The sequence below is a fragment of the Brienomyrus brachyistius genome, chromosome 3 (assembly GCF_023856365.1).
Source record: "Brienomyrus brachyistius isolate T26 chromosome 3, BBRACH_0.4, whole genome shotgun sequence".
Taxonomy (NCBI): domain Eukaryota; kingdom Metazoa; phylum Chordata; class Actinopteri; order Osteoglossiformes; family Mormyridae; genus Brienomyrus; species Brienomyrus brachyistius.
Genome location: NC_064535.1, coordinates 32818529 through 32840112, shown reverse-complemented (window position 1 = coordinate 32840112; position 21584 = coordinate 32818529). Strand labels below are relative to the sequence as shown.

At 40.7% G+C, this 21584-nt stretch overlaps 1 protein-coding gene and 1 long non-coding RNA gene across 3 annotated transcripts in view; one reads left to right on the top strand and one right to left on the bottom strand.

The window, feature by feature from the left end:
* Window positions 1-1545: 1545 nt before the first annotated feature.
* Window positions 1546-21584, bottom strand: part of LOC125739140 (scavenger receptor cysteine-rich type 1 protein M130-like) — a 144721-nt gene continuing 124682 nt past the window's right edge. Inside the window, exons 8-22 of the mRNA XM_049008949.1 lie at window positions 10445-10759; window positions 9943-10257; window positions 9264-9590; window positions 8565-8879; window positions 7809-8111; window positions 7613-7648; window positions 7143-7457; window positions 6989-7015; window positions 6864-6896; window positions 6553-6687; window positions 6046-6162; window positions 5203-5274; window positions 4654-4731; window positions 4306-4389; window positions 1546-2051 (exon numbers count right to left, since the gene is read on the bottom strand). Coding sequence (XP_048864906.1) covers window positions 1963-2051; window positions 4306-4389; window positions 4654-4731; window positions 5203-5274; window positions 6046-6162; window positions 6553-6687; window positions 6864-6896; window positions 6989-7015; window positions 7143-7457; window positions 7613-7648; window positions 7809-8111; window positions 8565-8879; window positions 9264-9590; window positions 9943-10257; window positions 10445-10759 — 2561 coding nt within the window. The 3' untranslated portion in view covers window positions 1546-1962. The remainder of the gene's footprint in view (window positions 2052-4305; window positions 4390-4653; window positions 4732-5202; window positions 5275-6045; window positions 6163-6552; window positions 6688-6863; window positions 6897-6988; window positions 7016-7142; window positions 7458-7612; window positions 7649-7808; window positions 8112-8564; window positions 8880-9263; window positions 9591-9942; window positions 10258-10444; window positions 10760-21584) is intronic.
* Window positions 17824-21584, top strand: part of LOC125739153 (uncharacterized) — a 131557-nt gene continuing 127796 nt past the window's right edge. For both annotated transcript variants that reach the window (XR_007397072.1, XR_007397073.1), the window contains exon 1: window positions 17824-17878. This is a non-coding gene — a long non-coding RNA (uncharacterized LOC125739153). The remainder of the gene's footprint in view (window positions 17879-21584) is intronic.

The following is a 21584-nucleotide window of genomic DNA, read 5'->3' as shown; positions in this document are numbered from 1 at the left end:
AAATCCCTTTGATTTTATTCCACATAGCAGCAGTGGAACAGTAAAGGTAGCAGGCAGATTGTGGCACAGGCGGATGTTGTGATGGAGTTTAGCCATTCTGTGGTCTGGTTATCAGTTGCATCACCTTCCTTCATTTCGTACTGAGTGCGTCTCCCCTCGTCCTGAGAGCCTGACTGCATGTGTGGTTTCTGAGCGGATCACAGCTACATAGCTGCTACGGAAGGAAGCCACAAAAGTTTGCATTCACATGCGTCTATTTTTATCTGCTATTTATGTGCCAGAAAGACAAATCAGACATATACAGTGGTAAGTAAAGGAAACATACAGTATTTTCTGCAAAGCTAGTTGTTAAAACATCAGTTAAGAAGTCTAAATTAAAATCTTGCTGCAGATTTTTATATGCTGTATATTGACTTACACAAAAGAAAAAACTATTTCTTGCCATTGCATGTAAGTGTGAGCAGCACGAGGTGTCTAAAGTATGGATAACCGATATCAGCGATTTTCCTTTTGATCTAATTCCATTCTATATCAAGGTGGGTATTGCCGATATTGATCCTGACAATCGGTGTTGATCCAACTCTGATATTAAAATTTGCTGATTACTCTTGTCTGGACCCCTGAAAGTTGCACCCTCTTACTCCCCTTATGACATTCTTGATAATACTTACTGTCATGGTCTCTATAATAATTTAAATATTTAAATTACTATATAAAAAAATTTACATTTTAACGTTAGATCAATTCTCAAAATGAAGCATTCAGATTGAAAGAATCGATGCGTGGCTCTGGTTTCTTCAGTGAACTCACATTACCAGAACAACACAGCAGGTCTACCCTGTGATGGAGTCTGTAGCAGGATTTATGTGCCCCACAGCTTACATGGATATTCAGACGAGTGGCTTAGCTGAATAACAGCTTCAGAAATGCAATATTGTGACACATGTATACATACACAGAAATTGTAATATTTGGTAAATAATACAAGTAATCCTATTAAACAGTCTTAATTTAAGGTGGCCATGCTGGTTATATCAGATACATCCACCTATCCAGCCACCTGTTACCTGCCTGTGAAGTACAGGGTCATATACAGCATAAGGGCACAAGGAAGTGTTACTGTAATTCCAATGATCTGCCACTTTTTGGACCCACGTTTTGGGACAGAAAATTCAACTTTTCCTGAATGTGGTGTAAAATATGTTTTTCTTTCAGCCAAGTAATTAACATTAAGAATTGACTTAGTTTGTCAAAGGTGTGTGTTTGTTCTGTCCTTGTTCTTTCCCAGACATTTAATGGTGTTTACTCTCTCAATTGGGTGAGAGGGCTGCATCCACCCAAATGCTTGTGCCTAAAATCCACCTTCATCCATTTCCTTAGTCTAGCAAGTGAGGTGAGAGGCAGTTAGCGGGACACCATTGTGTCAGACTGTGCAACTCATCCATGTAGGTTTCTTGGAGTTATTGGAGATCAATCCAATCACTACTGTGTCACCTGTGAATTTGTGAATTTTAAATAGTAAGAAAAATAAACATACAGAGCAATTTTGTAACATTTTATTTTTAAATTTCCACAGTATTTATAGAGGCAAACATTTCTCAACATGTGCAATTCACAAGTTTAATTTCGAAATATAATCAAGTAAAGGAAAGAAACATACTGCAATCATAAATAAAATTCTGCAGTGATCAAAATTTGGAAAATATATTTTACACTTGAACAGCTGAGAAGTCATATTTTTATTTATGTATGAGAATATCTTATGAAATGACATTTACCTTAAGTAATAATATAAAAAAACCTTAACCCTAAAACCTTAAAAATGTATATTATGTGAATAGGAATGGTGATGTGGCAGGTGCTGCTGTATAACATGAAGCTCATTTGAAAAACAACTTCATGAACTTTTGGAGAGAAGCTTCTTCAAACACGAAGAGGCTTCTTCTTTCAGTCCCAAAGATCCTACATAATCTTCCCCACATCATCATAGTCAGTCTGGTCTGGTCCATGGGGGCCCTCCCCAGGGGGCAGTGTGGTCGAGCCTCTCACACCTACATGGACATAAGGCACTTTCACATCGGAACCTGGGATCTCATTTATGAATTGAACATACAAACAGTTTTGTGTGTCAACTGTGCATATGCACATTTATAAGCATAGAATGGCATTTATCAATTTCTTCCTGTGCATAGAAATGTGCAAATATTTCCGTACACTCCCAACCAGGCGTACACACAAACCACGAGCAGCAGAGAAGCATAACTGAGGCAAACTGAATGGCACTTAGGATATACACAGACTCCCACTAAATTATCAACCTTTATAGATGACAAATAGAATGACCTAATTACAGTATGTACACAAAGTATGGCAAGTCAAGTCATCCTCATGAAAAGGAACCATTCCGAAGCCAAATAACGTCTTTGGCCAAAGAAATATATCCCTGTGATTAAATACGGTCTTACGCTGAGATATGTCAGATCGAGTCACATCTGATCACATTTCCGTCCAAAGTTCATTGTAAAAAATGTACACTGATTTAATACATAAATAAATAATAAACACTGATCGAGAGGCACCTGAAAGCACATACAATAGGCCTTTAGCGGTTGTGTCACTTAGTATAAAAGGTGCCTGAGAATGGGCAGCGCTGCCAATCATCTGATGATTCACTGTCCATACCCAACTTGTAATACAGTATGTACAGTATGCGTACAGTAATGTATGCAATGGACAGCAACAATAACGAGTGATACAGATTCAGTACCAGTATTGTGCTATTTTGTTCCATCCATCCATTTTCCAAACCGCTTATCCTACTGGGTTGCAGGGGGTCCAGAGACTATCCCGGAAGCAATGGGCACGAGGCAGGGAACAACCCAGGATGGGGGGCCAGCCCATCGCAGGGCACACTCACACACCAGTCACTCACACATGCACTCCTATGGGCAATTTAGCAACTCCAATTAGCCTCAGCATGTTTTTGGACTGTGGGGGGAAACCGGAGTACCTGGAGGAAACCCCACAACGACATGGGGAGAACATGCAAACTCCGCACACATGTGACCCAGGCGGAGACTTGAACCCGGGTCCCAGAGGTGTGAGGCTAACCACTGCACCACCATGCTGCCCCCTTGTTACATCCAAAGGAACTCAATATACTATACAATATAATATTTTGCTGCAGCTTTAAGCACTCTTTTTTCTCATTTCCCACTGTTTGCTACCACATGTATCTTTTGATACAATTTGTCTTTTTTTGTATAGTTTAAGTGAAATCTTATTTTAATATAAAGTGATGTGATTTATATTTACATTATTTGCTGTAAAGTGCTGTGTGTATATTACTGTACTGTATTTATTGTCTTACCTCTCCCCTACAACTTTCGAAACACGATCAAATTGGTTTACGTCCCAGTCCCACATGCAAACACAAGTCGATGCATTAACTTCATGTGTCATCTGCCCCCATGCTAGAGGTCCTTCTCTATCTTTGACTGGCCATTGGTAAAGCTGTCAAATGATATTGTAACTTTTTTACATCTAACAAAACTCCCCACCTCATTGAGTCATTTCTTTTTTCCCCCTCTGCATATTTTTTTTATTTTATTTCTTAATGGCAAAATACAGTTACAAAATAACAATACAGGTATAAAATATATTATAAATAAGACTAAGGATATAAGGGTATATGTCTCCTCATGGTTTCCAGTTACGACACGTTCTCCTACTGTGCTGTTCAACATGTTTTGGCCGAAGTTATATATCCATATATATATCCATTGTGGGCATTTTTTAAAATTCAGTCTTGCCGTGCATGTGAAGTTACATTTACAATGGGTAAGATTTATCAACATTCACTTTATACAGCTGTTTTTATGCACAGCTGATTTTTTGCCTGTGCAAGCCAGGGGGCAAGTAAAGACTGTGATTTTTCAGCACTACAAATGAGACCCCTGGTTCCAGAAAAAAAGTCCTGCATCCTGAAAAAAGTTCCTGGAGTGTGAAAGCGCCCATAGTAAGGGACACAAAATATTTAGCAACTGTAATTGGGAATTAGTAGAAGTGAGAGCTGTTGTATGTGAAACAAGAAATAATATGTATTAGTTAGTTGTGGCAGACATACATGAAGTGATTCAAATTAATGTCAGTCCATGTAAAACACACTCAAATAAGTGTTGTTATTCATGAACAACATGAGATTATTGTGAATATGTAGAGAAGCACAAACATGATCAAACCATCTGAGAGGAGCAGTATGATGAGACACTTTGCTCCATTAGATTCGTGTAAAGAGGAACTGACCTGGTAAAACATGTGGGCTCTGCTCTATAAACTCAGCATCACCATAGTCCTCTGGTGTGTCTCCTGTCACCATCAACCCTGAACCTGGAAAAAGAGAGACCTCAGTACACAGGAGGCAGTTGACTGTTAGCGTTCCTGACTGCTTATCTCATTCGAAACAGTATATTTTATATACTGCACAATAAACTGTTCGTAGTGAAATACCAGTAGTATGTAGTCTTAATAAAGTATTTTTCTTAAAATCTTACAACAGAATGTGCTTCATAAATAATGACTGTTGAAAATTAAATAATTCAATTGTGAAATTGATTATGGACTCATACGAGACACATGACGAATGTTATTTACCAAACAAATTTCCCAAGTCCTGCCCAACAGAACCCGCATCATCATAATCTTCTGAAATGTTGTTTATCACCAGATCCCCTGTACCAGACACAGAAAAGCTGCTTCTGTGTATCAGACATGCATCACTGTAGAGCAGGATTCCGCAATTCCGGTCCTGGCAAGCCAGTTTACAATATAGTTTGTAGATTTCCCTGCTCAACCCACCTACAAAGCATGGTCATTTGCTAATTAAGGTGTGTTTCAGCAAAGAAATCTGCAAGCCGTGGTGGATTCTGGTCCTCCAGGACCAGAATTAGGGAACCCTGCTGTAGAGCCTCCCGAACTCAAAGTCCTTTGCTTGTATAATTGAAATTTCAAAGACAAAGGCCAAACCAAATTAATTAAAAACCCTTGAAAACCAGCAAATATACTTACAATGAAAAAGATATTAAATAGTGACTTAGATTAGATTTCTCTGAAACGTAATTGTTAAAGACTATTTTGATAGTGTTAAAGAGGGTTCCCATTGAAATATTAATTCTACCAAATTCACAGACCTCAGGCCCCTACCTGAGAGAGGGTCTCCTTCACTGTCCTCCACATCTTCATACCCAGAGGGCAGCTCCTCAGTGAGGACACTTCCTGTGAAGGAGAGAGACAGTCAGTCCTGTGCTCAGGGAGACTCATGAAGGTTCCTCTGCTGATGCCTCTCAGACTGAGAAGACAGGATGTGTGGGGTTAGAGCAGCTAATGCTCATGCCCAGGCAAGCTGACTGACACTCATATTGTCCACATCCTCTCTCTCCCTATTGGCTGGTTTCTCTCTCACCCTCAAGGCTTTGCAGCAATGAAGCTATGAGGCCCTCATGTGGTTCCTGAGCTCTAATCACATATTTAGAGATGAAAAATCAACAGGACACAAGCAGATTCACATTCTGATGAGAGGAATGGAACAGATACACACTGAAATTACTGGAAATTCACTGTCCTACAACATCCAAACAAACAACAAACAAACAAATTAATTTTTGTATAGCGCATTATCACAACATCACATCGTCTCAAAGCACTTTACAGCATCCGCACCCAAAGCCCCCAATGAGCAAGCCAAAGGCAACAGTGGCAAGGAAAAACTCCCAAGAAGGAAGAAACCTTGGGAGGGACCAGACTCAAAGGGGAGCCCCTCCTCCAGGGGCCGGCAGGGAGAGTCAAATAGGAGAGATGGTTAAGTGCCAGAGATGGTTAAGTGCCAAGTCACACTGTCCCAATCATAAGATTAATTAACTAGAGAGCAGGGAGGATGACAAGCCAGTGCCGAGTCTTCTTCCAATCGTCATCCCACTGTAATATGTTACCATTTGACTGTAAAAGTTTATTCTTCTAATGCTATAGAGGTCAACAGGGTTAACTCACTCTTTCGAGGGGCTCTGTAGGGTGTCCAACTGGTCAGATTGTACTCTATCTCCTCATAAACAGTCTCATGCACAGTGGTGAGACCCTCGTACAGAGGGCTGAGATCCTGGTACAGAGCTGTGGAGGTGGACATACAGAGACACAGCTGATATTCAGGCCACATCTCACTTTAATTTTGAGTTCCAATTTCCCATATATTCTGTGTATTATTAAGTCTAATTAATAATCATGGGAATAGCAGCGAAGGCCTTGGCTTAAATTTTAGCTCAGAAACAGAGTGAAAATGCTGCATAGTGAGGATGCTCTGTGAGATCAGCATATAGTAGGTGAATCTCCAAGATGAGCATAGAAGTGTCTCCTTATTTGTTTGCATTTGTTTATATATATATATATATATATATATATATATATATATATATATATATAGGAGATAACACAGACTTAATAGGTATCATTCAGACAGATGATTCTTCATGTGAGTCACCCTACTTATGTATCTTTCTGTACCTCTCTTCAGCATTCTGTTCTGGTACAACTGGACAGCTATTATCACCAGCAGCAGAAGGAGAAAAGCTCCCAGTACCAGGAAGATGGCAATAGGACTAGATGGGACTTGCTGGGACAGTACAGCTGAAGGAGGAACTGACAGAGAGACTTCAGTATATCATGTGTCTGACAGTGCAGAATGATTGTACTACATAAACATACAAACACATTTTATCTGTGCCTGATTTTCGAAAATGAAAATACATTCTCATAAGAACTTAAAGCATTCAAAGTTAATTATGATGTCATATGACAGAGTATAAAAACTGTACCTTCTTTTGTTGTTGTAGATGCTGCTGGAATCCCTAAATTAGTAATTTGATACAGATATATAAATAAAATTAATCTTACGTTTGATATGCTCTTCAACACTATATATTAAATATATTAATTTCACCTGTAGTGGCCTTAATCAGCGATGAACCTGTGAAATTAAAGCATTAAAGGTTATTAATTCATAGAGTTTTATGTTTTAACTACAATTCTGCTTATTCTAAAGGCCAAATAGCCATAATGTTGAGGTTACAGTCTGTCTGCAGCCCCAGTCCCACCTGCACAGGTAACACCAGCATCCTCCTTGTGGTGGCAGCAACTCTGCTCCTGAAGAGAGTGAGGACAGTCCCACAGGTGGAGCTCATCACCCCTGCAGTTCACCTCATTCAGCCAAATGGTGCCAGTTCCTCGTCCAAAGGCAGAGTTCCCATGAGCCTCCAGTGCTGTCCCACAGCCCAGCTGTCTGCAGACCACCTGGGCGTCTCTCAGGTCCCAGGAGTCGTCACAGACCGTCCCCCAAGAGCTGTTATGCCACAGCTCCACCCTCCCTGAGCACTCGCTACTGTTGCCCTGCAGTCTCATGGGGGGGTGGCCTAGGGGGCAAGTAAAGACTGTGATTTATCAGCACTGCAGAAGGCAGAGGACACATGTGAGGATGACAGAGTTCAGTGAAGAGCTGGGACTGATTTCTCACTGATGTTACTGACTGACAAACACGGAACACTGGGCAGGTGGTAACTGAACTTACGTGAACATGGTCTGTCCTTGGCAGCAGCAGAACATCCTGTTTCAAAATGAGCACATAATTAAGGAAATGATCTTATTATGCAAGCATGCAAGGACATTAAAAATAAACTACATAACAGAAAATATTGTATTGATGATATTATGGTAATCATATAAATGAAAGTGAAACAATAATGACAATGAATAAAGTAAGTTACCGTCACAGGTGATCTGAGCTACTTCACCTTCCTCACATTTATTGTCTCCCCAGTTAGAAGACGGGCACTGCCACAGTGTGGAGTCATGTGGGCGACATTTCAGGTTATCAAGCCAGTTCGGAGCTCCTTTCAGCCGAGACCATGAGTAAGAAACAGTCACATTCTTCCCACAGTTGAGATGTTGACATATCAGACTGACTGTGTTTGTGTTCATTTGATTGAAGCACACATTTCCCCAGGTGCCATTGTAGAAAACCTCCAACTGCCCAGAGCAGCCATCAGCCAGTCTGATCTCTTTATATTCTACAAGGTGTGTAAAGGAATAACTTAAAATAATAGAACAATTATTTCTATTCTGAAAGTAACAGTGAAATTTGATTAAACATGATATAACGTGGAGCTGTTAAATGTTAAATTGCTTGCATAAATTTTGGTTGTGCTTATCCATCCATCCATCCATTTTCTATAACTGCTTTTTCTGTTTAGGTCACGGGGGGTCCGGAGCCTATACTGGAAGCTACAGGCACCAGGCAGGGAACAACCCAGGATGGGGGGCCAGCCCATCGCAGGGCACACTCACACACCAGTCACTCACACATGCACAACTATGGGCAATTTAGTTACCAAACAATTACCTATTAATTCACCTAATTTAATAAAAGCTGGTTTTACTCTTTAACAATACAGCCAGGACATTTAGGGTTCATCACAGGTTTATTTCAGTTTCCTTAAAATGAGGCGTCCTGAAAGTCTTACCTGAACACACAACTCCTATGTCCTGTTTATGGACACAGTCATTCTGTCCTCTCTGTGCTGAAGGACAGTTCCACAGAGATGTCTCATTTCCCTCACAGTCCACCTCATTCAGCCAGATGGACCCAGTTCCTGGTCCAAAGAAGGTGGGCACTGGGTCACTGAGAGCCGTCCCACACTGGAGCTGTCTGCACACCACCTCAGCATCCTTCAGGTCCCAGGAGTCTCCACACACTGTCTCCCAGGAGCCCTGGTGGAGCACCTCCAGCCTCCCTGCACAGCCCCCGGCATCACCTACCAGCCTGATGGACCTGTGCTCTGGGAGGAGGAGGTACAGAGGAAAGTCATTTGTTTTTGTCTTTCATTTTGTAAATGCACCATTCATTCATTCATTCATTCATTCATTCTATCTATCTATCTATCTATCTATCTATCTATCTATCTATCTATCTATCTATCTATCTATCTATCTATCTATCTATCTAGGCAGTGGTGCCTCTGAGGCTAGGGATCTCTGCCAGCAATCAGAAGGTCACTGGTTCAAATCCTGTGAATGTCAGCAGTGACCCTACTTCGTTGGGTCCTTAAGCAAGGCCCTTAACCTATAATCAGCGTGTGCCCCTTACTTCTAACTATCTGATGTTGGTGCTGTTCATGTGTAAGATTGTTAGTAATGTATGAACGTAACTATTCTGTACTCACTAGTACACTCTATGGACACCTGTGGACCAGAGCTGCAATTCAGTCTCTGTGGATCACTGCAGTTCAACAGGTGAGATTCACTCCCAGAGCACTGATACCCTGTCAGACACGCATCACTGTCCCCTGTCCCAGACAGGGAGGAGCTGTTCAGCCTCACTGCAGAGCCACAGCCCAGCTGCCTGCAGACCACAGAGGCCTCCCTGAAGCTCCAGGAGTCCATGAGAACTCTGCTCCAGGTCAGCTGGTAGTAAACCTCCACCTGACCCTCACAGCCACTCTCTCCAGACAGTCTTACTGTCCCATTGAGAACTGAGAGAGATTTAGACCCTGTGTAAAGATCAGTCAGTCAGTTAATTTGTTATGTCATGTTTAACTTGATGTTTGCTTGATTCCACCCAGAATGGAAACTTAAACATCTCCGGATCAAATTCAGGTTTAAATTGAAGTTTACCCGATTCCATCATTCTATCTTGTATGCAATAACATTTAATTTCTAGATACAGTAAATTGTGATTTTAATGTGTTGAACGTTCATTGGAAAGAAAGTGGATATTGAGACCTTCTCTAAGGTCCCAAACACTCAATTATAAAAGCAGAAAAAAGGAAATAAATATCACACAGTTTTTACTGCCTTGTCTGAACATGTCTCAGGTGAAGTTGTGACCACAACAGCTCTCACCATCACAGATAAGTCCTGCATCCCGTCCATGAGAGCATGCAGCTCGACTCCATGAGGACACAGCACACTGGGAGAGGTGTGTCTCATTCCCCTGGCACTCAAACACATCAGCCCAGATGCGGCCCCTCCCCTCTCTAAACCAGGCCTGTCCTGGCACTGCCACAGCGCTCCCACACTGCAGCTGCCGACAGAGGACACTGGCTGCTCTCATATCCCAGGATGCATCACACACTGTCCCCCACTCACTGAGGTACTGCAGCTCCACCCTCCCGGAGCAGGAGTCAGGGCCGCCCACCAGCCTGGAGTCTGTGTACCCTGTAAACAACGCAGGGGGTTAGAGCCTGTTTATCTTAAGTTCCTTCAGTCAAGTGGATATATTCAATCAAAGTATTTAAACATCATGGTTGAACTTTGCCTATTTACTGTGTTAATGTGTAATTTATATTTACTAATTTAAAAGCCATTCATATGTTTTTTTGACAAACAGTCATGTTGTTCTTACCTGAACACACCAGTCCCACATCATTATCATTGGAGCAGTTCTCTGTCTTTGAAGGTGATTTTGGGCAGAAGTAAACATGAGATTCATTCCCTCTACACTGAATCTCCTCTCTCCACACCTGGTCGCCCCCCTTCCCAAACGCAGCCCCCCCCAGCACCTCCACAGGGATCCCACAGCCCAGCTGCCGGCAAACAACCCCTGCATCATGTAGGTCAAAGTCAGCATCACACACTGTGCCCCAGGTATCTCCATGCTTCAGCTCTACTCTCCCAGCACACTGGTGTGCACCTTGCACCAGCCTGACCTCTCGATGATCTGCAAATTTAAGGTAAATAAGCATTTAATACAATCAGGTGTCTGTCTTTCCTCCTGCCGCTGGCAGTGTTCTGCTCTTCTTTCACTGATGTACATCTGCCTTTTTGTCAGTCTGTTCCGCTGCAGTTGTTGATGAATGTTTGATAAGTGTTTTGAGACAGGAGTCCTGGGGACTCATTTATAAAGGCCTCAGACAAACAATATAACCATGACACATACGTATGCATATTTATACTAAAATTGTTGGATTTCTAAAGGCAGAAGGGAAACGAAACAAACCCTGAAAAAGTTTGCACATTTATGAACGGTCCAGAGCAGTCTTACAAATGAAACAAAAATGACTGACATCTAGAGGTCAGACAGAAATGTGTATCTCAGTTGCATTTAGATTTAGTTTTAGCACTTGGCAAGATGGGCGTTAATAAATACATAAACACTTTTATTATGTTTAATATACAACTGACATTCAATATTTGTTAATGAATGAATTTATATACATGCAATATATTCACTGCTTGGAACCTTAGTCAGACGTACGGACTTAAAAGTCAAAGTAAATATAGGCACCATCACTTGTGCACTCATATGTGCAGTCACCCCTATGTGGTTTTGCTGTTTCGGTAATTATTTGCGAGTTGGCCATGAATAATTAAACCAGAATGTTTTGGAGCTTGCTGAAAGATGGCAGAAACTCACAGATGACGTGTAAGCCAAAAACAATTCTGAAATGATTTGGATCACATACAATCACATAATACGGTATTTAAATATTTGGGATGCATAGGCCTGGGCGGCATGGTGGTGCAGTGGTTAGCACTGTTGCCTCACACCTCTGGGACCCAGGTTCGAGTCTCCGCCTGGGTCACATGTGTGTGGAGTTTGCATGTTCTCCCCATGTCATCGTGGGGTTTCTTCCAGGTACTCCGGTATCCCCCCACAGTCCGAAAACATGCTGAGGTTAATTGGAGTTACTAAATTGCCCATAGGTGTGCATGTGTGAGTGAATGGTGTGTGAGTGTGCCCAGCGATGGGCTGGCCCCCCATCCTGTGTTGTGCCCATTGCTTCCGGCATAGGCTCCGGACCCCCCGCGACCCAGTAGGATAAGCGGTTTGGAAAATGGATGGATGGATGGGATACATAGGGCTACTACTTGTTAATGTAAGAGTATTTTTAATAAGCTATTAAAAGTTTTGTCTTGGTTACGCCACACATCTTTGCCTTGGCAACCAACCTCATTCATGTTAGCTGTCTTTGCGAGTTTGTGAGGCGGTAAGTTTAAAACTTTTCAGTGCCGTAAATTGTGCATTTGGTTCAAACCATAATGTTTCAATACAGTAATATTGTACAGTAGTAACTTTGTACTGTAATGTCTGGCAGACCAACACATGGCAATGCTTGTTTTAAGGTGGAACACCACCCTTTTATTAAGTCTCTAAAAGAACTAATACAGACACCAAACAACCTTCAACAGCACAAAATGGTAAAACGCTTACTGATTCAAGTCCTTGTGCTAATTACCACGGCGCCCTTGAGCTGAATCATTTGTGGTGGAAGAGGGAAAGAACTAAGCTACACAGGGCTCCGCCCCCCCAGGACTGCAGTTTGACAGCCCTTGGGCCTGTACTATGAAGCGGGGGTAATGGCTTATCGGGGTAACTAGCCGGATTTAAGGTAGTCTGGGCAAAATGTAAGTGAACGAATATGAAGTCCATTTAAACTGTGGTGCCTTAAATCCGACAAGTTACCCCAATAAGCCAGTAACCCTGCTTCGTGGCACAGGTCACTGATCTAAAATATGCCCCTGTATGTAATGGGTTACTGCTGTATGCACTGGGTGCACTATGTTTTGGAGTCATTAATTAAAATGCAACATTTAATGAAAAATGTAGAAGTTACTGTGAGAAATGTGAAATTCCATGGTCATGAAGACAGCTAACATGTGAATGAGCTTGGTTACTAGAACAAAGACTCATGGCATACCCAATCCATCTATCCATGTTCTGTAATTGCTTTTCCTATTCAGGGTCGTGGCGGGTCTGGAGTCTATCCAGGAAGCTACAGCTGGAAGGTAGGGCGCGACCCAGGATGGGGTGCCAACCCATTGCAGGACGTGCCTTTCAGTCAAACATGCAGACCTACGGGCAATTTGGTAACTCCAAATAACCTCAGCATGTTTTTGAACTGTGGGGGAAAACCAGAGTACCCGGTGGAAACTGCATGACAACATGGGAAGAACATTCAAACTGTACACACATGGAATCCTGGTGGAAACTCAAAACCTGGTCCCAGAGGTGTGAGGCAACAATGCTAACCACTGCACCACCATGCCGCCCCATGTACCCAATATATGACTTTCAGTATTAAAGATGTAGTATGTATTTACACTAACAAATATTATGTATCACTAATATATTTATATTTTACAATTTTATGCGATCCAAATAATTTTTAGTATCATTTAAGAAACAAAAAATTGCAGATTGCATTTCCTATTGGTTTCCCATAACTGACTTTAGCGTTTATTTATCCGACTAGTAACTGGGCAAGGGGGTGAACCTCAGCCTTGTACCCTATGCTGAAACTTTGTGGAATGTCGATTTCTTTGGATAGAGATAAAGTTTTGTATGTTATTTTATCAATATTTCCGCAACCTTCACAGTCAGCAGTGCCACCAAGCCCCCCACCAACAAACTTCTCTGCCTAAGATCATCGAGACTCGGATCGTGCTCTACGTGGGAGCTAAGAAGATGTCGCCTAATGGGTTAACCCGCATTGCATCTAAACTGACATTCGACAGTGAAAGTTTCTCTGAGATACTTTAATATCTGTTTTTTATTAAGAATATATTAAGTAAACAGTGCAGTGAACAGTATCTAGTGAACAGTATGTGTCCTACCTGAGCAGACGACTCCAGCATCCTCATGATGACCACAGTCATTAACTCCCCATCCATCATGTCCACAGTCCTTCAGTGTCGACTCTGATCCATTACAGGCCACGTCATCCATCCAGATCCTCCCTGTTCCTGCTCCAAAGTGAGCTTCCCCTAGTGCTGCTACAGCATCTCCACATAACATCTGCCTACACACCACTGCAGCATCCTCCATACCCCAGGAATCATCACACACTGTGCCCCACTCTCCTTGATGAAGAACTTCCACTCTGCCAGCACAAGGACTGTCACCAACCACCAGCCTCACATCACTGTCTAGAAATACAGGACATGAGACCTTAGTGAAAGCATTTTATGTTTCATTACAACAGTGTTATTTTTTTCATAAAACTGGTAAAAGTTTAAATATATTACCAGTTGCACATAATTTTTTTTTTATGAAAAAAACTTAATGTTTCCATCCATCCATCTCCTACACCCACTTGTGCTATGCAGGGCTGCATATCATTCACACACGACAACTTTAACCCCAACCCAGCCCTAACCTTAACCTTAAGTAACCAAACAAAATACGCAACTTTTGGCATGTTTTGTGTTTTGATTGCAGTCACAGATATTTATACAATTATAACCTCTTGTGTGGAATGAAAAAATGGTCTCCACAATGTCAAAACATTTCCACCGTTTATGTAATTATTAGTAATCTTGTATTTGATAACAATATAAAATAAAAAAAAGAAAACATAAGTTATTAACTAGTGATCAGCGATACAAGGATACAACAGATATTGTTGATATTCAAATGTAATAATACGAAAATTTATTTACTTTCACAGGTGATCTGAGCCACTTCACCTTCCTTACATCTATTGTCTCCCCAGTTAGAGGACGGGCACTGCCACAGTGCAGAGTCATGTGGGCGACATTTCAGGTTATCAAGCCAGTTCGGAGCTCCTTTCAGCCGAGACCATGACTTAGAAACAGTCCCACTCTTTCCACAGTTGAGATGTTGACATATCAGACTGACTGTGATTGAGTTTATTTGACTGAAGCACACATTTCCCCAGGTGCCATTGTAGAAAACCTCCAACTGCCCAGAGCAGCCATCAGCCAGTCTGATTTGTTTGTATTCTATAAGACATGGAGAAATAACAAACGTCAGCTTATTAAAAAGTACAGAATATTGAAACACCATATAAAACATAGGTTACAAAACACTAAAGGAAGAGGACAAAAACACTACTTTTTGGTTACTTCAGAAGTATTAAAAATGCCATTAAAGTATATGTCACGGGAGACGGCAGCGATCGCGGGCAGAGCGGCGATCGTGCGGGCAGGCGAGTAAGAAGCAGGCAGACAGCCGAGAATCAGGGCAAACGAGGGGTTTAATCTCACAGACGAGGGCACGAACATCGACTGACATCAATGACGGACGAAGGACTCAGGTAAGACACGGACTGAAATACATAGGACTGAGCAAATGAACTAGATACAGCTGGGTACAATCGGGAGAAAACAGGGGTAATCAGGGGGCGTGGCACACAGGAGGAGCGGACGAGCCGGGCATGACAGTATATAAAACATTTTTGATTTTCCTCTCATGTTTGTGAAATAAAAGAATAAGACTAAACAAAATCAGTAAGATAATATTTTTCTAGGGCTGTATTCGAATTTTGTCAGAAATTAGATTCGGCTGTTCATTACGAATATTGGACTATTAAGGTTTGTTTTTTGTTAGAAAATCCATTGACATAAGTTTCAGTGATCATTTTGACTACATACTGCAGCTCTAAGTGCAACTTGAGCGCTATGACACTTGCTTCTGTTTTGTTCTTTCTTTCATAGCATTATGGAATCGTCAGAATAATGAATTAGGCAACAGACTTAAATCAAGCTCTTTTGGCCTATTTTTTTTTTTTGTGAAACATGTACACTTTGTGTGCCCTCCCCAAGCGCACATAATCATGACGACTTGTGCTGCAAAATACTACAGGGCAACGCACGACCACCAGTTAACTACTTTGAAATTAAATTTCTGGTTACGTATGCAATTGTGGTTATATGACTGAGCAGAAGACTGCCAGGGCAGTGCTGAACGCACTAGTGGAATTCTACTTGCAACTGCACTTCGTCGAGAATCGAATTACAAAGCTGTCATCTAGTGACCTATGACGTGTCCCGGCATATATAAGCCCAGCATATACGTCATTTCGGTCTCATGGCCATTCTCAGGCATTCTGAGTGAGCAAAGACCCAGGATGACCAGCGTAAGCAGGTCACCTATGACCAGCCTGCCTGCGACATCACAAGCATACTGTGTGTGCTAGAGAGGGGCAGACTCAGCCAAGGAAAGCTGTGGAGCCATAAGCACAGGAAAGAAGCTACTCAGTGCAGCCAAACTCCACAACAGGGCAACGTACAGTCTCACAAAGTGCCTCATCAGGAGACACAATAAGTAAGGCAAGGCTTAGTTGGATGGATAGCATGCCAGCCAGGCCAACTGTGTCTCTGGGTCCTGCATCGCTACGATTGCACGGGACACCTGATCCAGATGGACTGCTTTTGCAGCGGCCTCCAACACAGCAGACATCATGGAGATGAAATCATGACACTGTGGTATTAAAAGGTTCATCTAACTGCAGATGTGCAAGCATCGCTTTCAGCATGGTCTCCACGGCCTCCCGGAGCTACTCCACACCAACGCAATCCGGCCATTGGGTTAGGGCACGTAAGGCACCTAGCCGAGCTCAGTTCGTAAGAGGGAAGCGCTGGGTGACATCATTTGGAGAAAAAAAGGAAAAAGAAAAAAATCTGTGCGCTAAGTGCTAAGCTCTGGTAACCAGAACAGTAAGGATTCCCGCGCACTCATGCCGACAAGAAGAACGAGGCTAGTCAACATGTGCGGTGAAAATCTCGCAAGCAACTAGACAGTTTGTAACCAATAGGTGTTCAACATTTGCTAAGTGAACCAAATATTCAAGAAAGTTTCCCAAGTTGAGAGAAATTGTCTTCAGCCACGAATTGCACGGCATCGTCGCACTGAATAATACCGCAAATACAATCCCAAAGAAGCGACAATGAAAACGGGACCAAAATGACATGTACGCTGAGCTTATATATGCTGCGGCATGTCATAGGTCAGCAGGTGACAACTTTGTAATTCAATTCCCGATAAAGTGTTGACGCAAATATAATCCCACTTGTGCTTTTCGCACTGCCTTGGTAGTCTGGAGGGAAGGAGATAGAATCATCATTTTGACAAGTTAACCAGTGTTGCCAGGTCTGCGGCTGCCAAATCTCACGCATCTGGTGTCACACTCACGCTTTCAGACTCACGTAAGCAATCTTACGGAAAATGTATATTATTCCATTATAAACATAAAATTAACTTCACCAGAAACTTTGGGGTACTTTCCAAACTGTATAGACTGTTTACAAGATAATAAAACTGTTACATACATTGAAAAATCTCACTCCAGTCAGCTGAACAAGGTACTGTAGGCAACCCTGAGAAAAGACCACGTCCGTCTGCGTTAAGTCATTGTGTTTAACTGTGGTTTTAAACAATTGAATGTGATCAGGTGTCTCATATTCCTCTCCTCTCTCTGGCAGTATTCTGTTCTCCTTTTATCTGCCGTTCCCTTAGTTTGTCATACTGCTGTTGTTCATGAGTATTTGGTATTTGATACTGAACACCATGACATCATGAGAAAATGGAAACCTTACAATAGAGAAAACAAACACTTTTGAATACATGTTTGGACTCACATATTTCCATTTAAGGAGATGAATTTATGTTTTAATTATTTGGAACAAGTAGGGGAAGCAAACATCTGTAGTGTATTTCTCAATTAGCAAACAAAACCATAAAATGCACAAATAATATTTCCTATAGGCTTCCAGTAATTGATCTTCACAGAATTTATTTGTTAGACTCGTATCCAGCCAAGGAGGTGTACCTCAGCCTTTTGTCCTATGCTGAGACTTTCTGGGGAATGGGGATACAGGTATTTTTTAGGATATATCAATAACTCTTCAACTTAATATCTCAAAATATAAAAAAAATTCGAAAGAGATTTTTTTTGTAATAACAGAAAATAGCTTTAAATAATGACATTAAATATTAGAATCAGGTGTCTGGGGGGTCCCTTCCGATTGGATGCCTGTCTAGGTCACGGTCAGGGTGAAAGCCATACACACACAGCGGTTGATCAAGGTTCCAGAGGTATTTGGTCTGCGTGTTACGTGCAAAAACACAAAAACTTTGTATAATTATCTCTAATTATACTACGGGATCGTTGAATGCTTGAATCTGATTGGCTGACGAACGTTCTGAGGTGTGCAATTATTTTCAGATAAACGCACGGCGAACGTAGTTCCAGGTAGCTCTCTTGACCGCATTACAGTTCCATATCACTTCGCATAGTTAACTGTAATAACGGAAATTAGCATACAGTACCTATACAGCACACAGGACTAACAAAAACAACAACATGACAGACGATTTTAAAAGACGAAAGTAAATTTTAATATTTACGGTGAATATGAAACTTTCAACAACTGGGCTGCAGCAGTATTAGTTAGCCTAGTGTACCAACTTAAAGGCTACACATGACATTTCTCACTAGCGAGGTAATAACAGCGCTGCATCTTAAAGCAGACTTACAGTTTAGAGACGGTGCTTCAGAACACTGTTGAGGGACACACAGAGGTAGCCTAATTCATACAAGCTCTCTCTCTCTCTGTCTCTCTTTCTCTGTCTCTCTCGCTCTCTTTCTAATAACTTCATTATTAACTGTATTATTCTGCTATCAACGGCTCAAGCCTCCATTGCCAGCTTTAAAATGACGTTTTGGAACTAGCAAAAGAGTCGTTGGATGAGATGTGGAAGAAATAATCCTACTCACAATAGCGATTTAAGTAGAAAAACCGGACGAATCCCTTGAAATATATCATCTGATCGATGTCATGAGGTGTGGCAACCGTAGTATAAGCGGAATAATTGACTCCGGACCGTTGAATTATTAGAAAAATATTTCCGTCGTCAATTATTCCTTACATATGGTACTTGTTGATATTTCATTATTAATTTACTGTCATGTAACAACAACAATAATTATAAAAACTCAAAAATAGCAATAGCGTCATAATAATAATCTGATACCTGTATGATGCTTCTTGTAGAAAAAAACGTAACTATCAGGCTACAGTCCATTTAGTGAAATCGGCTCTATTGTAATAATATTTTCTTTTTAAATGATTTTACTTTGTTTTATTTTAATCACACATAAACATTTATAAATTCCTGATCCGTCACTGTTTGCATATCATATTGATAACGTAATACCCACCTTATGGTATACCAGATTTCTCACCTACGCAGCCATGCATTCATATCCAAGCACCGGTGCATTATTTTGACTCACCCAATAATGTTAGATTATCTATAGATATGTACCAAGCAGCATCACGTAGTAGCATAGCCTGTCTTCATCATGACTTTGACTTAAATCGTTTTGCGTAATTTACTTTCTAGGATTCCTCTATATCAAAATAATCACTACTAAAACAAAGGTTACCCACGTCACTTAGCCACATCATCTTACATAGTAGGGTACATATTAACCTTACAATAACAATAATAATAATAACAACAACAATAATAATAATCTTTATTTATATAGCACCTTTCATTCATAAAATGCAGCCCAAGGTGCTTTACACTGAGAAGAAAAAAAGCGGAATAAGAAAAGAGAAAAGATGAAGGGTAAAGCAGAGAGTAAACGAGTGTAAGAGGATGGTATAGAAGAAAAAATACACAAAGTAAAATAAATAATGCGATTATATAAAAGACAAAAACAAAATCTACAATTAGAATAAGATTATTAAGATTAATAAGATAAGGCATAAAACAGAATTATATATAAAAAAATACTGGGACAAATTAAAAGTATTAAAAGCAAGGGTAAAGAAATGAGATATTAAAAGCTTTTTAAAACCGAAAAGTGAGGGATAGTCTAAGTGCTTCTGGTGGTGTGGGGTGCTTAATGACTAAAAGCTGCCTCCCCACTGTATTTCTTGGAATGTGGAGAATTATAGAATATGAAGACCTAAGGGGGACTATATATAGATAAAAGGTCCATAATGTAAGATGGTGCCAAGCCATTAAGCGCTTTACAAGTGAGTAAAATTATTTTAAAATCTATTGTAAAACACACAGATGGCCAATGAAGTTTCTACAAGAGTGGTATAACATGATTAGATTTCTTTACGTTCAAAAGTGTTCTAGATGCTGCATTTTGAATAATCTGTAATTTTGCCAATAGTGTTCTTTGGTAGGCCGGCAAAAAGAGTTATGAGAATCAAGACGAAAAGTAATAAAAGCATGCATCAACTTTTCAGCATCTTTCAATAAAAAAGTTATGACTTTAGCTAAGTTCCGCAAACAGAAACAGACTGTCTTGGTGACATATTGGATATGGCCTCTAAAATTCAAATCGCAATCCACAATTACACCAAGATTTTGAACATGTGATTTAGTCTGGGTCACTAAGCTGCCAAGCCGTGATTTTACCTTCTCTCTCATTTCCTGGGAACCTATAATAATCACCTCTGTGTTTTCCTTCACTGATTTTTTTTATTATTGCAAATCCACTCATTTATAGCGGATACACATGCACATAAATTGTTCATTAAATCAGGAGCATCAGGTTCTCCGGCTACATATAGTTGTGTATCATCAGCATAACAATGGAACGCAACAGCATTTTTCCTAAAAATGTTGCCAAGAGGTAGCATATAATGACAGAAGAGCAGGGGACCAAGGAAACTGTGCAATTTCACAGTTGCTCGTAACTGGTGCTGATAAAAATTTGCCTAGTTTAACCTGAACACTTATATATGATATATAAGCTACTACTGTATATATATTTTGAACCAGCTTAGGACAGAGCAAAGTGAGTCTTACTGACCTAATGCAGTGTAAAAGGATTGTGTGATCAAAAACTGCACTCAAGTCTAATAAAATTAGGATTCAAAAATTATTTGAGTCTGTGTTGAGCCTAAGATTGTTAATTACCTTTAATGAAGCAGCCTCAGTGCTGTGATGAGCTTTGAAACCTGATTTAAATGTTTCAAATATCTTGTTGTTGAGAAATTCTGTTATCTGTAGATACACAACCTTTTCTAAAATTTTACTCATAAAAGGAAGATTTTAAATACGCCTAAAATTACTAAGAACCATATTATCTAAGGTAGACTTTTTAAAGAGTGGATTAACCGCAGCACATTATAAATAATCTGGAAAAGTGATGTATTTACAATGTGTAAAATCAGTTCAGAAAATAACATAAAGGTGTGTTTAAATAATAAAGTAGAAATGGGGTTAGTACAGCATGTGGATGTCAATGTAGACACTCCAATTCATCCATCCATCCATCCATCCATTTTCCAAACCGCTTATCCTATTGGGTCGCGGGGGGTCCGGAGCCTATCCCGGAAGCAATGGGCACGAGGCAGGGAACAACCCAGGATGGGGGGCCAGCCCATCGCAGGGCACACTCACACACCATTCACTCACACATGCATACCTATGGGCAATTTAGCGACTCCAATTAGCCTCAGCATGTTTTTGGACTGTGGGGACTCCAATTCATTATTATATATATATATATATATATATATATTATAATGAATTGGAGTGTCTACATACTCCATATATATATAAATGATTACTCGATGAATTGTCAGCTTTAATTGAAATTAACCAAGGTGCGCTGGTCAAGGGTAGTTAAAAATGCATGGCTTGAAGTCTTATGTTATACAGTAGCAGGGCATGTCGAAAGAAGAAATGATACACAAAGCGGCTCCAAAAAAAGAGGTTTAACAAAACAAAAAGTGAGGAACTTAAAATAAAGGACCACGAGGGGTGA